The sequence below is a fragment of the Petaurus breviceps genome, unplaced genomic scaffold (genome assembly GCF_028583685.1).
Source record: "Petaurus breviceps papuanus isolate PSGF00001 unplaced genomic scaffold, PetGlider_PUasm1.0 90397, whole genome shotgun sequence".
NCBI lineage: Eukaryota > Metazoa > Chordata > Mammalia > Diprotodontia > Petauridae > Petaurus > Petaurus breviceps.
In genome coordinates, this window is record NW_027187239.1 from 746,771 (window position 1) to 763,481 (window position 16,711).

Below are 16,711 nucleotides of genomic sequence, written 5' to 3' on the forward strand. Positions count from 1 at the left end.
GAAACAGGGCTGAGTTTGGAGTCAGAGGACTCAGGTTCGAATGCTGCTTTTGTTATGACCTGCGTGACCCTTGGCTTTCTGGGGCCTCAGTTTCCTGATCTCTAAAACGATGACTTGCCTTTGGATTTTAAAGCCTTCCAAAGCACTTTATGTCTGTGGTCTGCATGGCACCGTGAAGTGAATGCTGCATTTGGCATTGAAGGACCTGGGTTCAAATCCCAGCATTATTCTTTGCTCTATGCATGAATCTGAGGAAGCTGAGGGTCCCTTGGGTTCTGGGTTTCAATTTCTTTATGTGTAATGATGGGATGGGGTGGGGGATTTGAAGATTGCTAAGGTCCCTCCCAGCCCTAAATCCACATGATTCTATGTGATCACTCCTTGGCCTTCAGTTTATGTCACATATGGGGGGGTGGGCCTAAGTGACCACTAGGGTCCTGCCCAGCTCCAAAGTCATGAAAGAGACTGAAAAACTCCCCTTTGGTCTTCACCAAGCTAGGTGCCAGGAGTATAACTGTCCCTAGTTATCCAGAGGAAGAAACTGAGGGTCCAAGATGACCCCAGGGTTCCCTGACTCCCCTGAATCTTGTACCCTGGCCAGGGAGGCCATACTAGATGGGTGCCGAGGTCCCTCCCAGTTCTCCATCTAAGACCCGTCCTCCTCCACCCCATCTGGCCAGCTCTGAGCCCTCTGGACAGGTATCTCTGTCCCTCAGGGAGGGGCAACACTGTCACGGCTGCCTGGGCCCCAACATCTGTCTTCCATCGTTGTTGGGTAAAACAATTAATCTGCTCCGGATGGTAACAGGCTCATAAAGCAAATCTCCCTGGAGACCAGGAGGGCCATGTGTGGGGGTGGGAGTAGGAGGGCTGGCCTGGGGTCCATGCCACCCTCAATCCCGAGTCCCAGGGGAGCCTGGGGAGATCAGTCACACCAGAAGAAAAGAAGCTGGGGAAAATGGTGGGGCCAGTTTGGAAGCTGGGCATATGGAGGGTGGGGCTGGACCCACTGATACCAAAATCCTCAACCTGGTCTAGAACTGTGATCTGTGGGTGGTGTCAATGACCAGCCCTGGTGCCCTCCAACAGCCTCCCTCTGGGGGAGCCTTCCTTTCCCAGACTGGGGTTCTTTGAGAGTGTAAATGGCCAGTTGTGGTCCCCATTGCCCCGAAGGGGCCTTTAAAATACCCTGGGCCCTGCCCCATGCCCTGTGGAAGAGCCAAGAGTTCATTCCTGGCCCAGGTGCCCTCCAGCCCTCCAGCTCCTGACTTCTGCACCCCCATCTCTCCAGCTCTGCCCATTCCAGCCTCACCACTCACTCCACGCCTCATTTCTCAGTCTCCATTTCAACCTCTCACCCCTTCAGCACCGCCTTTGCACAGCAGTTCCCTCAGGGATCCAGATGGTTTCAGCAGTAGGCCCCCTGTTTGGGGAAAGGGGGGAGGGGGCGACTCCCATTGCTCTCCTTGCTCAAGACTCTGCCATGTTCTTCCTGTCCCTCGGTGTGTGCTCCCACCCTCCTCTCTGCCTCTCCTCCTGGCCATCGCCGCTCCACCTTGTCCACCCCGGTGGCCCCCGCCCCCAAAGTCTCGTGCCTGCTTTCTCTTGGACTAACCTCTCTCTGTCTCTTTTCTTCTCCTTCCCATATGCTCCTCACAGGGGACCGACCCTCAGCCAGTGACTGAGGCCTCTCCACTGACTGTCTCTCTGTCCGTCCCTCTCTCTGTCTGTCTCTCTCTGCCCCCGTTTTCTCCCTCTCTGTCCTGTGACCTCTGACAGCTTCAGTGGCCCCATCTCTCCTTCCCAGGCTGCTTGGCAGCTGCACCGCTGCTCTGGTGTTGCCAAAAGAACTCCACGTTTTTCCATACCTTCAACCGTCAATCTCTCTCTCTTTCCTCCTGTCCCACTCTCTATTTTTAACCTGACTTTACCTCTCCAGCTATTTCAGTCTCCCCCTTCCTCCTTGTGCCTGTGTCTGCATGAGCACGTGTCCTCTGTGTGTGTGTGTGTGTGTGTGTGTGTATCTCCTCTCTGGGAGATGGTGGTCTGGTCTTGGGGTGTCTGTGTCTTGGTTGGGAGAAGTAGGTTGTCGTGCTGTGTTTGCTGAGCTGAGAGCAGGTGTGTGTGTATGTGTGTGTGTGTGTGTGTGTGTGCGTGTGCGTGTGTGTGTGTGCGCGTGCGCACGCCCTGGATCCTCCCTGACTTCCACACACCCTCCAACCCCCACCCTATTTCAGTGTGTACTAATTCACACACAAACCTTGGCATGCCAGGTTCCCCTGGGCGTCCTTTCTCTCCAAATCCACGCACTGTGCCGGTGGGATGGCCATCCACCCCGTGCCAGTCCCTCCCTGGCTGTCATCCCAGGGGTATTTACGTGTGTTTGTATATGTATACATGCGTGTGCGTGGGCCCCTTCCTCCCACTGTCTGACTGGGGTGTCTCCTTCCGGGGGCCTTGGCATGTCTGACTGCATGTCTGACGGCCTTGTGTGTGCTTGCTGCTGGTGTCTGCTGGCGCCCTGGCTTGTGTCTGGTCCGTGTGTCTCCAGAGATAGGCCTGTGGCCCTGGCCTCCCAATGCCATTCTACTCAAGCTTGTCCTCAGCTTCATGCTACCAGTTTCTTTGTCCTCTGCACCTTCACCAGTGACCTCTGCCTGCTCCCATCTCCTCCTCCTGGGATGCCCCAGCCTGGTCCCCAGCCATTCACTTTCCCTCTCTGCTGAGGGGTGAAGGGGGGCCCGGGGAGTAGCCAGGGAGCCTCCCGAAAGGACGCGGTCTCCCCCACCCTAGGCTGGTGGCGGCCAACGGGGCGAGGAGGCAGCTGAGCCAGACTCAGGGCCTCTCATAGGGTCCCCAGGAGCATCTACCTTGAGACACCTTTCCCGTGGATGGGAGGTAACAAGAAAGGGACTTTCTGATCCCCAAGGATTCTTAGGTGGGGAAACAGCCTCCCCAAAGTGTGGAGCTCTCATAGCGGGGAGTGAGGGAGGGGTTAAGAGACCCTGGGACTTGGAATCCCCGACTCAGCCAATGACTACATCATTTTGGTGGGGGCGGGGGGAAGGGGAGGATCTCCTCAGCACATTAGAGTCTTCTTACCCCCATGACATCAGTCCATCCTTCCCTGCCCCCTAAAGGGCTGTATTGGCGCCAAGTCTAATGCCCTGGCAGCTGTGTCCTATCTGAATCTCCTCCCGCCAGCCTGAGCAAACACAGGTGGGGGCCTCTGAGTGACAGACGGTTGGGGCATGTTTGTAGAGAGTAATGATGTGTAGATGTGACCTGGGAGCTCCCAGCTGGGCCTCCTGCCACCTGGGGTGGGTGGGCCCAGGGAAGCTAATGGAGGGGCAGGGTCCTGGGAGGGAGAAGAAGGAAGGAGGTGGGTCATGCTTGGGAGGGATTACCTCCATGGTAGGAGAAGGCCATAGAGAGAAGGGACACTCCCAGAAGGAAGGACCAAGGGGGACAGTAGCTGGGGGATCTAGAAATGAAGCCAGAGGAAGCCTATCTGGAAGAACTTGAGTCCTGGGAGGACCCTCAAAGAGGCCGTATGGCCCATTGGAAGGAGCAAAGGGAGCTGACAAACTAAGCCTTAGGGTTAGGTACAAAATGGTGGGTGAGGGTAAAAGAGGCCTTCCCTGGGGACAAGCAGGAGGCCAGCTGATGCCTGTGGGGAGGACGTAGAGAACCCCATGGATGGGCACCTGATGGAGGACCAGGCAGGATGAAGCAGAACAGAAACCAAGCATTGGTGTGATGGGGGGTGGGCAGAGTGCTGACTCTGAGTGTAGCAGGAGGTTATGGCCCGGGTCCATAAGACTGATCAAGCACGGGAGCGAGTGGGTCACCTGTCCAGCTGGCTCCCGGGTGCCTGCCCCAGACCTCCCTCCAGCCAGATGTTCATTCAGACTCTTTTCCTAGGTTGCCAGCAGGTGGGAAGGCGGTGAATACAGCCCCTGTCCCGGGCCAAACACCCCATGATGAGTCCGACCGCCGGACCGAGCCACGATCTTCTGTCTCAGACCTTGTCAACTCCCTCACCAGCGAGATGCTCATGGTGAGGAGGACGGGGTGGGTCTGTTGGGGAGGTGGAACAGAGGGAGGAGAGCCATGCTCCCCTCCCTTAACTGTAACAGGGTCCAGAGAGGGCGTGATGTCAGGGGCTGGGACGTCTGACTCCCTGTCAGTCCGCCATCTGAGTTATGGGAAAGTGCTTGAGAAAGGCTGGTCAGCCTTGTGGGAAGCACCTACCATGCGCATGTGTCTCCTCACTCCTCTGGGAGAATGTGCAATAATACTGTGAAGAGCTGGCGCTGGGGTCCGAGGCCAGGGGCTTGAAGGTCAGATGCCATCACGAGAGCTCATGGGACACACTACTGTTTACAGTCACTCTGATCTGATCCTCACAAAAAGCCCCTGGTGCTGTTACTATTCCCATTTGACAGATGAGGAGACTGAGACATAGGGAGATGAAGAAGTGTCTGGAGCAAGATTTGAATTCAGGTCTTCCTGACTCTCGGGTCTGGCACTGTGCCCACTATGCCTCGTTTGACCTTGGGCAAGTCCCTTAACTCCCCTACACCTATCTCCTCATATGTAAAATGAGGCAGCTGGAGTCCGTCCCAGCTCTGGATCTACTGTAGCTTCCCCAGTCCTAACCAGGCTGGGGTGATCGTGGTGGGGGAGGATGGAGGTAACCCAAGTTACCTATAGCAGAGGCGAAACCAGTATTGGTTCCATGAGCGGATGAAACTGGACTTCTAGGCTTGTCTCTGCCACCAAACTAGCTGAGTGAGTTGTTTTAGCTCTCTGGGACTCAGTTTCCTCACCTGTCAAGTAGAGACTGTAGTGCCTACCCTCCTGACCTGGCAGTATCTTTGTGAAGATCAGATGAGATGGTAGAGAGTGAAAGTTCTCAGAGATCATTCATTAGTGGCCCTGATCAAAGAGAAGAGATTCCTATTCTCATAGAGGAAGAGACTGATGAGGCCAGAGGAGATCCCCCAATTACCCAGAATCATCTTGGGTCTCTCCCTTTGTTTTTAGCTGCCCTTTCTTGGGGCGGAGGAGAGCTCAGCTCCCCTATCTCTCCTGAGGCTGAGCCAGCCTAGAGTGGAGGGCCCATGTGACCTGACCTTCTCCCCTATCAGATCTGATGCCAGAATGAGCCCTTTTGGGGGCTTTGATCTGACTCTCCCAGGAGGATCTCTGACTGAACCACTCCTCCAAGGGAATGCCCCGGTGGGGCACTGTGGGGTGGGAGGAAAGCACTGGGTAGCAGCATGCCTCGGAATCTTAGCTGCTGAGCTGGGTGGGACCTTGGAGGGCACTAGTCCAAGCCCTTCATTTTACAGGTGAGGAAACTGAGGCCCGGGGAGGGGAAGTGATGTGCTGAATTTGCACAGAGAGCAAGGGACAGCTGAGATCCGGACCCAGGTCTCACAGCTCCCACATCCAACGCTCTTTCTGCTGTGCTATGGCCAGGATGGGGACATGAGTGCCAGCTCTGCCCCTTGTCAGCCAAGTGACTTGGGGCAAGGAACACTCTGTGAGCCTCCGTTTCCTCCTCCATTAAATACAAGGTGTTGACCAGCTGGGTTCTAAGTTTTCTTTCAGCTCAGACATTCCCTGTTCTGTCATGGGGTGTCATGGAGCCCCCCGTTCCACGTTCTGTGTTCTAAGGTTCCTTCCAGCCCCGACATTCTGTAGTACCATGTGAGTCTCCCTGCTGGTGTAAAAGTGCCATGATGCCTCATCAGGGCCCTTTCTGGTCAGCGGTAGACTCCTAGGATCCCAGAGGGCCCCTGAAATGTCTGGCGTGCAGGGCTCCCATTTGTATGGTGCTGTATGGTTGATGGAACACTTACATTGATCATCAGAGGGAAGGAGTTTGGGGTGAAATTATGATTACCCCCATTTTACAAATGGAGAAACTGAGGCTGAGAAGGGGGAAATTACTTGCCCGAAGTCACAGAGTTCCTAACTACCTGAAACAGGGCTTGACTGCCCATCTCTCGATTCCAAACGCAGAAGCCATTCCAGTATGAGGCGTGTCTTTGCAGAGAGAAGTGGGAAGGTGAAGGGGGAGCAGAATGTCATTCTGAAATCATGCTGAATTTCCCTTCCAGGATATTGGGGAGACCACTTAGGTGCTGGGAAGGCATAACAAGGTTTGCAAAGCCTTTTTATATGTAATCTCATTGTCTTCACAACACCCTTATGAGGCAGGCACTGTTACTCCCCCTGTTGTACAGATGAAAGGACTGAGCCTTAGCAGCCAGGGTGGCATAGGAAGCATCTAAGACACATTCGAACTCGAGTCTTCCAGCCTCCAGGTCCAGCAGGGATTTCCCTGGGTGCCCCTGGGTAGAATGGCACAGCAGGATGCCTCTCCAGCAATATACTTCTGGGGGGAAGGAAGGAAGGCCAGGGCCATTTCTGGAAACTGTGACAACCAGACAGGGGATCTGGGAAAAACTGAGGCCCTTCGTGCATGACCTGAGCCCAGAATGGAACAGTTAGCTCTGGAAGCCACAGAGGGGCCGGCCCCGTCTCTGGCTTGGTTGCTCCTGCTGTCCTTTGCAATGTCTCGTGTCTTATCAGATTAGACACAGTCCTGCCGGGCTGGTTCTCGTTCCAGCTCTCCTCTCCCTCCCAGGCTCCCCAAGCCTGAGTCCTAGGGCGAGCTTCGAGGGACTGACCTCACGTCTTGGCCTCTCCTTCTCTGTCCTAAAGTGAATACTTTCTGATGCCCAACCTGATTCCAAGTCTGTCTGGAATTCAGTATCTATCAGGGACTTGTCTCTTGTCTCTCACTTGTGCGCAGACAGATTGGATTCCTAGTCAGTTGTGTCCTCCCCACATATCCCTGAATGTCCTTTTGATCGTTTCCTGATAGCAGGGTTCCCAGAAGGCTCTGGGAGGCCCAGCCCTGACGTGCAGCTGCCTCTGGCATTGCCCACCGAAGGCTATAGAGGCAGATGGAGGGAGGAAGGCCCATCTCCTGGTTTCCGGGGAGGAGGAGGAGAGCAGAGTGGAATTAGCCAGAGATAGACCAGGTCATTAGCACTAATAACAAGGTCCAAGGCAACAGCCAGGGGAGGGATAATTGCTCCTAAATTCTTTGCTCCATTCTGCCACTCAGTGGTAGGAGTCAGAGGACCCGCCTGTGAATCACGACTGCGGCCTACCACCTTTCCAGTGGCAGCCTGACATTGTGATCAGGGCACTGGATCAAGAGTCAGGGGACCCTTTATTCAAATCCTGCCTCAGACACCTAAGAGCTGTGTGACCCTGAGCAAATCCCTTCACCGCCATCTGCCTCAGTTTCCACATCTGCAAAAGTGGGGGAGGGTTGAGAATTCTGGCTTCTAAGTTTCCCTTGCACCTCAAAATCTCATCCTACAGCCCTGTGATCTCATGTGTGACCTGGGTCAAGTCAGTCACCTACCTCTCCGTGCTTGTGTTTCCCTAGCTATAGAGGAAAAGACTGGATTATTCCTAAGGTACCCTCCAGCTCTACAGTGAGAGCTTGTGAATGGGTCTTCTTGAAGCAGCCCTGGGATGGAGACAATACAAGTGTTATTACCCCCATTTTATGGATGAGGAAACTGAAGCACAGATTGGTTAAGAAAATTGTCATAGAGCTGATTTCAGTATGGAAGCCAGAATTCAAGCCCAGGTCTCCTGACTCCTAATGGAACATTCATTCATTCTCAAGAAAATTACTTCCCCTCTCCAAAGCCTCTGAACCAGTGTCCTCATCTGTGATATAAGAGGTTAGACCAGATTGGGGGTTCCTGATCTGAGTCTGTGGAATGGGGGTGGGGAGGTGGGTACGCGGAGTTGACTTGTTTTCTTTAAGTATTTGGATCTCAATGTGATTGGTTTCCTTTGTCATTCTGCATATTTTCTGTTCTTATAAATATTATTCTGCGTAATGGTCCATAGGCTTTCCCAGACTGCTCAAGGTCCCCCTTAACCTAGAGGACCTCTAAAGATCCGTCCCAGATGGAGTGCTGAACCTGGAGTGACGAGAGCCGGCTTTGTCCCCTGCCTCACGCTTGCCCTTAACCTGGATCTCAGTTTCTGTGACATGAGAGCAGTCCTCTCCCTTTTGGGGGTTCTGCTAAAACCCTCCCGAGCCTCCCTGTGGTCTAGCTTAGCCTTCCCAGAAGGTGGGGCTGCTGCTGGGAGGCTGGGCTGGCTTGCAGCGGGGGAAGGGAGGCTGGCCACACCCCCTCTTGACGGTCAGCCTCGCTTCAGATACAGTCAGGAGGACCGGGTTGCCTTTGATATTTTTTTGATGATGCCTTCTGAAGGAGAAGGGTCTCAGGCTGCCTGTCCCCCTGGGGCTCGGGGGAGCTGTCCAACCAGGTTGCCATAGTTACGGCTCTGCTGTGCCATCCCAGATCTGGTTAATTAGGGCTCGGGGCTATGGTGGTGCGTGCAGAGCCTGGTGACAAGCTTGCAAGAGACCCAGGAGTCCTCAAGGCACCAATCCTGGCCGGGTGCCGCCCCCCGCCACGCACACAAAAAAGGGGCATCCAAGTCTGTGGCCCTGGGCACCCTATTTTAGGAAGTACATTGATGAGCTGGGAGCATATTCAAATGACTACAACCGGGAGGGAGAGAGAAGCAGAAGCAGAAGGAGCAGGAATGTTTAGCCTGGTAAAGAAGTTTTGTGGGGGGTGGGGAGGGAAAGACAGGCCCACCACACGCAAACATCTCAAGGATTGTTGTGTGGAAGAGAGCTTAGCCTTAACCTGCTTGGCCCAGAGGGATGAACTGGGAGCTAGGAGTGGAAAGTGTGCAGCCTGGGGGTGAGCTTGCTAACCCTCAGGGCTGAGCCAATGTAGAATGGACTGCACCAATGTAGAATGGACTGCACCAATGTAGAATGCACTGCACCATTGTAGAATGGACTGCCTCAGAAGGTAGTGAGTCTCAGAGCTGGGAATTTCCAAGGAGGGGCAAGATGCCCAGGGCAGCTGTAGACAGCATCCCTCTTTCAGGGACTCAGTGGGCCAGATGGGTTCTGAGGATTCTGGTTGCTCTGAGATTCTATAATTTGGTGAAATCATAGTCAGGGGACAGGATCATGGAAAAGAAGAGGATCCTAGCTCTGGAGTGAAAGCCTCCTGCTGCCCAGAACCTCCTCCAATGGCCTAGGTCCTGCCCTCTCTCCACCTGCCCATCTCTGTGTCCAGTGGGAAGATCTAGGTGATTTAAGTTCAGGGGCTTTCAGAAGCCTCAGCACTGGTATGAAGAAAGCACTTCATTTAGAGGCCTGGGTTCAAATCCTGACTGCCACTTGCTACCAAGGTCATCTTGGGCACTTGACCAACCAGCTTTTATTAAGAGCCTACTATGTTAAGCATTTCAGATACACGAAGGGCTGTCATAGAGAAGGGGTATTAGTCTGTTGTGCTTGGCCCAAACCACACGTCATGATCCCTCTCTGAGTCTCAGTTTCCTTATCCATAAAATAGGGGCATTGGATGTGTAACAAACATTTAATCATTTGAAACAGAGCAGGCACGTAAACTTATTTTTTCTTCACAAAAATATTTTGCTCCCTGTATTTCAGCAGAATTGGTTGCCTTGTAATCCTGTGCCTCTTACACATTTAAAAACATGATTGTAAGAAAGGGTCCGTGGACTTGGCCAGAGGGCCTTGAGATTCCCCTGCCTTAGGGGTCCCCTCTGGCCCATGACCCAGCCAATACATTGGGTGTGTCCCTACCCAAATGAGGCCCAGCAAGTCCCTTGGCCTAGGCTCTATCCAAGCCTACGATGTTGGGCTATTTACTTGGCACCCCTGTCCACCAGGCCAGGAATAGCAGCTGGTATAGCTAGATAGGCATCAGGAGACTCAAGATGGCGGCATCCACTATGACCTTTATTCACTAAGTGATTTCCCAAGTCTCTTGCCCATTCTGGGGTCCTGGAGGAGGAGGAAAGGCCCTGAAATTGGAGTGAGGAGGCCTAGGTCCAAGCTCTGGCTCTGGGTGAATTGCAGTTTTTCAGGACTTCACTTTCCTCATCTGTAGAATGGGGATAATAATGCTTGTATTACTGACTTCAAAGGCTCCTTTGCCAAATCAAGTCAGCAGGAATTTATTAAATGCCTGCTGTGTGCAGGCACCAAGCTAAGTGCTAGGGGTACCAAGAAAGGCAAATCTAGGAATTCCCAGTCCGATGCACAGAGACAGATGCTGTCTAACTTGGAAATATCCAACAGAGAGAAGGCGCTAGGAAGAGGGGGAGCCAGGGGGGCTCTTGCAGGAGGTAAGCGCTTTGTAAATCTAGGAGTGGATAGGGACATGAGTTTGGTGCCAGGAGGGGACTGCTTTCTATGGACAGGAGGCTCCTTCACCATAACCAGAGAAGGCTTCCACCTGGTCCCCTCCTCCAGGACCAGAGGGGAGGAGTCTGGGTAGGGGGGCTGGGTCTGATGCCTCCGGGGGTCCATCTCTCCCACCCCAGCTGTCCCCAGGCTCGGAGGATGATGAGGCCCATGAAGGCTGCAGCCAGGAGAACCTGGGCAGGATCCAATTCAGCGTGGGTTACAACTTCCAAGAGTCTACCCTCACCGTGAAGATCATGAAGGCCCAGGAGCTGCCCGCCAAGGACTTCAGCGGCACCAGTGACCCCTTCGTCAAGATCTACCTGCTCCCCGACAAGAAGCACAAGCTGGAGACCAAGGTCAAGCGGAAGAACCTGAATCCCCACTGGAATGAGACCTTCCTCTTTGAAGGTGAGGCCATGCTCCCTTCCCCCAGGAGCCCCTTTGGGAGCTGGCAGGGGGAGTCCCAAGTTCCAGCTGAGCAGCTTTTGGGGACCTACAGGACACATGAGTTCTGCTTCCTCATCTGTATAATGGGAACAGTGATGGGAATTTGTAGGATGGGAAATTATTACCCATCTGAATGAAAATAATAACAATAGGAAACATTTATTAAACACCGTCTGTGTATGGATCATTGTGCTGGATGAAATGCAAAGTTTAGGCAAGATGTAGTCTGATTCTTGGAGCTCACAGTCTAAGAAGGGATGAGAATGGAAAAAAAATATTTATTAAGCACCTGCTGTTTGCAAATTCCTTTGGCAGATGAATTACAGAGTTTGTAAAGAAATGGTTACTCCACTCAAGAAGCTCATAGTCTAGTACAGGAGCAAAAATGCTTTTATTAAGTGCCTCCTGTTCGCAGAACACCTTGAATTACAGCCTTTGATGAGGTGATTACTCCACTCAGAAAGCTCATCATGTGGGAGTAGAACAAAAAACCCCGTTTATTAGATACCTGCTGCTTGCAGACCCCCTTTTTTAGATGTGTCAGAGCTTGAGATGATGGGATCATGAAGGTGACAGTCTGGCAAGGAAATGTCAGAAACAGAAACATGCATTAAGCATCCGCTGTATGCAGAACACTAAAGGGAGAATAATGACTAAGACATGGCCTCTGCTGTCATGGAGAGAGAGGGATGGTTAATCCATAGATAGATAATATATAGCGAGATATTAGAGATGGTGGATGGAATATAGCTAGATATTGGATGATAAATGGAGAGAGGTGATAGATGACAGCTAGAGATAGATAGAAAGACAGACAGAGAGAAAGACAGACACACAGATAAATAGATGAAAGACAGATAGATAGATAGATAGATAGATAGATAGATAGATAGATAGATGGATGGATGGATGGATGGATGGATGGATGGATGGATGGATGGATGGATGGATGGATAGATAGATAGATAGATAGATAGATAGATAGATAGATAGATAGATAGATAGATAGATAGATAGATTAGATAGATAGATAGATAGATAGATAGATAGATAGATAGATAGATAGATAGATAGATAGATAGATAGATAGATAGATGACAGACAGGTAGATGAAATAAAATAGACAGACAGACAGAGAGCACCTTTATTAAGCATCTCCTCTGGGCCAGGGCAGTCCTGGTTACCCTACCAACCTCAGACCTTTCCGATGACTCCATTTAGTCATCACTCCTGACGTGCCAACCGCATGCAGGGCCCCGGGTTCACCTCTGGCCTCTCAGACCTAGAGGAGGCCACAGCCCTGCTTTTAAGGAGTTGGTGGTGTTGAGGGCAGGTTAATCCCTTAGTCTGATACCAGGGAGAGGCAGAGGTGTTAGGCACATGACCTGTGGGCATCCTGAGGACTGCCAAGTGTGGCCTGAACCAGAGTAAAATGTAATTGGGAAATATTTAACAAGATAAATAAAAATTCAACAGAACATAGGTAATAGGAATATGTGGTTTTCTCAATCACTCTGTGACTCACAGGGCTCCTTATGGCTGTCTGGTTTTGTGGCCTCTGTTTCTATTAGACGCTGACCTTCCCACTGTAGAGGACCCTAAAGAAATCCGGCGGGACTACTCCCAGAAGGCGTAGCCCATGTTTCCATGGGGACAAGGAGGATTTCCTGGGGTAGGGGGTCCCTGAACTAGGCTTTGAAGGAAGGGAGAGATTTCAACTGCTGGAACTGGGCCAGAGCCCAAGGACAAGAGGGAGAGTCTATTCCAAGGCACAGAGATGGGGGGAGGGGGCGATAGGATGGGAGGGCATTGTTATTCTTTGAGCCCTGCCCTCCCCACATACTTTAGTCTAGACACTCTGGAAATGCTCAGCCAGGACTTCTTGGAGAATGGATGATGGGGCCAGGAGATGCCACGTGGCCATTTGGGGCCCTCTCCTGGAGGCTCCAGGAAGCAGAGAAGGAGGCATCTGGTCCAGGAGGGCAGATAAGCAGTAGCATTCCCCTTTGCTGGCATTTTCCTTTGGCTCCTCACCCACAGGGCTAGGCAGACCTTTGCTGGGTATGTGTGGCTGTGGGCTTGATGGTCTTTGCTCTGGGCACTCCCTTAAGGAAAACGGGGGGCACCGTGCAGAAATGCCTGGATCAGGAGTCAGGAGAGGAGGTCTCCGGCAGCATCCTGCCTGGGTGTGTCGTTCTCCCACGTCCCTTCATCTCTCTGCCTCTGTGGTTCTCACCTCACTCTCCCCATTCTGTGTCCTGACCCCATGTTCCCACCTTCTCTGCATCCAGGACACCTCGACATTCAGCCTATTGTGGGTTTTGAAGAGGCCTTGGCTAAGTGGGAAAGGGAACAAAAGGAAATGAGACCAAAGCTCCGGGCACACATGTTTTCTGACTCCCTGGTAGCAAAGACATGTAATAAAAGAATCTGATTCCTTTTACTCCACCCCAGAGAGCAAAACCAGGAGTCAAGTGTGTGTTGGGGGGGACGAGAGGCAGATTGGGGCTTGATGAAAGGAGACATGTCCAGCAGCTAGAGACATCTCCAGAAAAGGGGTGAGTTCCCTGTCACTGGAGGTGGCCCACCTTTGTCAGGCAGGTTGTAGGAGGGAGGGATTCCTGCTCAGCCTCCATCCCAGCTTTGAGATCCTGAGCTATCTTTACCTCTGAGCCCTTCCTAAACCCTATGTGTTACATGGCTTAGATCTGTTCTGTTTGGTACCAGACAGCAGAACTAGGAGTCAACAGGCACCTATTAAGCACCTGTTGTATGCCAGGCACTGTGCTAAATGCTAGGGATAGAAAGTCACAGTCCCTGCCCTCAGTGAGCTTATGTTCTAATGGGGGGGACCGCAGGCACATATTTAAGGTTATATCAACAAATGCATGGTAGCATTGGGACGGATTGCTTCAGCCAGGATTCTGAGAGGCAGAGGTAAGGAAGGGATGGGGCACAGCCTGGGTAAAGGCACAGAGAGCATATGGAGCCTGGAACGTTAGGAAGGGACCAGGCTGTAAAGAACTGGAAATGTCCGAGTTGTTTATGTTGGTTCCAGGAGGTAATGAAACCGCTGCACCCTATTGCGAAGGAGGGTGACACGGTCAGAACAGCCCTTTGGGAAATCCAGTGAAGTGGCTGTGGGGAGGCCAGACTGGAGCAGGGAGAGGCTTGGACCAGGGAGGCCAGTTAGGAGGCTGCTGGAGTCCTCCAGGCAGGAGGTGATGCCGCCCTGGGCAACATGCAGTTAGTGGGCAGGATAGAGGTGATGAGCTAGTAACGAGACTGAGAAGTGGTCCGAGAGGTAGGAGGAAAGCCAGGGTGGGGGGAGAGAAAGAGACGGAGAGAGAGGCAGAGAGAGCAGTGTCACCAAAACCAGAGAGGAAAGTATTTAGGAGGAGAAGGTGGTCAGAAAGGATGAAGAGAGAGGGGATGTTGCTAGACTTTCCGTAGAAGGATGATGAGGTCAGAAGTCAGACTGTAGAAGGCTCGGAAGAGAGTGAGGGGGGGAAGAAATAGCAGCACTGACCGCAGGCCCCTTTTTCTTGGAGTTTGGCTAATAAAGAGAAAAGATACAGCGGGTGGAAGTCACAAAGAAATGGATTTAAGATGAAACAGTTGTGGTGGGGTTTTTTTTGCAGATTTTTACTTTTATTGTTACTCATCAATGTATCTCATTTTTTCTTTCCTTTATCTATCTATATATTTCTTTTTAGTTTCCAACATTCACTTCCACAAGACTTAGACTTCGAAATTTTCTCCCCATCTCCCCCCACCCCACCAAGATGGCGGCATTCTGATCATCCATCCCTTCTCCCAATCTGTCCCCCTTCTATCACCACCACCTCCTTTGTCTTATCCCCTTCCCTTCTATTTTCCTGTAGGGCAAGATAGATTTCTCTACCCCATTGCCTGTATATCTTATTTCCCAGTTGCATGTAAAAACAATTTTTAACATTTGTTTTTAAAACTTTGAGTTCCACATTCTCTCTCTTCCTCCCTCCACACCCACCACTTGTCATTGAGAAGGCAAGTAATTCAATATTGGTTAGATATGTGTAGTTATGCAAAACATTTCCATAATAGTCATGTTGTAAAAGACTAACTATATTTCCCTCCATCCTGCCCCACCCCCCCATTTGTTCTTTTCTCTCCTTTGACCCAGTCCCTCCTCAAAGGTGTTTGCTTCTGATTCCCCGCCCCCCTCCTATTTGCCCTCCCTTCTATCACAGATGAAACAGTTCTTAAACTTTAGAGCTGTCCAAAGGTGAAGGGGAGACTGAAGGAGGTAGTGAGTTACCCTTCACCAGAAGTCTTTGGGCAGAGGCCAGATGGGAACTTGTTGGGGATGTTGGGTGGGGGATCCCCCCCGTGGGCACAACCCTTTCTAGCTGTGAGACTCCAGAATTCTTCTGTCCCTGGAAGGAGGAGCTTCTGGGGGTGGGAGTTCGCCCAGTTCTGACTTTCTTCTGGGTCCCTACAGGCTTCCCCTATGAGAAGGTGGTGCAGAGGGTGCTGTACCTCCAGGTCCTGGACTATGACCGCTTCAGTCGTAACGACCCCATTGGGGAGGTGTCCATCCCTCTCAACAAAGTGGACCTGACCCAGATGCAGACGTTCTGGAAGGAGCTGAAGCCATGTAGCGACGGGAGCGTAAGGCCCTTTCCTTTCCGTCCCTCCCTGAGCTTGGGCCTTAGTCTCTCAGTTGCTAGAGAAGGGTGCCTCCCCACTGCAGGGGGAGGCTTCCCCTCGTCCTGTGGGCAGGAGAGTGAGCCTCTGCTAAGCTGGGCTCCATGAGCCAGGGGACTTGCAGTGTGTGGTCATAAAAGGCAGCTCGGTGTGCCAAAGTACGCAGAGCCCTGGACCCTGAGTCAGGAGGACCTGATTCAGCTCCTACCTTAGACCCTGAGCAAGTACCTAGCCTCGGGCGACCTCAGTTTCCTCATCTGTGAAAGGGGATATGCAGTACCTAACTCTGAGAGTTGCTGTGATAATGATCTAATGAGGCATTCGTGAGGTGCTTTGCAGACCTTGAAGCACTGCATGAATGCTGCTAATGTTATTATTACCCCCAGGTGGGAAGCTGAGACTAGGCCGTGTTCATCCTGAATGTGGGTCGAGGTCAGGGGTCTCCACAAGGCAGAGCCACAGAAGAATGGCCCCACCCCACCCCTCTCCTTTTGTCTCCTCCAGGGAAGTCGAGGGGAACTGCTCCTGTCTCTGTGCTATAATCCCTCTGCCAACTCCATCATCGTGAACATCATCAAAGCACGGAACCTCAAAGCCATGGACATTGGGGGCACCTCCGGTACTCTGGGCTTTGGGGCAGGCTGAGGGGCCCTTCTACAGCATCCACCCGGATGACCCTCTCTCACCAGGCCACTAGCCTCAGCTCCCTCATTCTGTGTCCCCATCCTTCACCCTCTGCGCGCTGGATGGCACCGTGCCATGCAGCAGCCCTTCACAGAATACTCCCAAAGCCAGGGCTGGCAGCCAGCCTTTCTTAAGTGGCTACCAGGTGCCAGAGCCTGGGGCGAGCACTAGGCTCTCTGTGGACCCCCTGCCCACAGAGAGGGGCTTATTCTGGATTTCTTTCTAGGATAAAGAAGGTAGCATAATAATAGAGAGAATGCAAGGCTTAAGTACCGGTACTAATTCTGTTAACTTTCTTGGTGACCCTGAGCTAGTCATGACCCCTCTCTAGGCCCAAGTTTTCTCATCTGTCAAATTAGGTCATTGAACGAAATGTTCTCTACAGTTCCTCCCAGTCCTGACATCCCCTGTCCTAAGGCCCCTCCCAACCCTGACATTCCCCTGTCCTAAGGCCCCTCCCAGCCCTGACATCCCCTGTCCTAAGGCCCCTCCCAGCCCTGACATCCCCTGTCCTAAGGCCCCTCCCAGCCCTGACAT

General features: G+C 52.3%; 1 protein-coding gene across 1 annotated transcript in view; it reads left to right on the forward strand.

Moving 5' to 3' along the window:
• The window catches only part of SYT7 (synaptotagmin 7), an 88,627-nt gene that overhangs the window by 64,684 nt on the left and 7,232 nt on the right, over positions 1-16,711 (forward strand). Inside the window, exons 8-11 of the mRNA XM_069108568.1 lie at positions 3,925-4,060; positions 10,492-10,762; positions 15,285-15,454; positions 15,995-16,126. Of these exons, the coding sequence (XP_068964669.1) occupies positions 3,925-4,060; positions 10,492-10,762; positions 15,285-15,454; positions 15,995-16,126 (709 nt within the window). The remainder of the gene's footprint in view (positions 1-3,924; positions 4,061-10,491; positions 10,763-15,284; positions 15,455-15,994; positions 16,127-16,711) is intronic.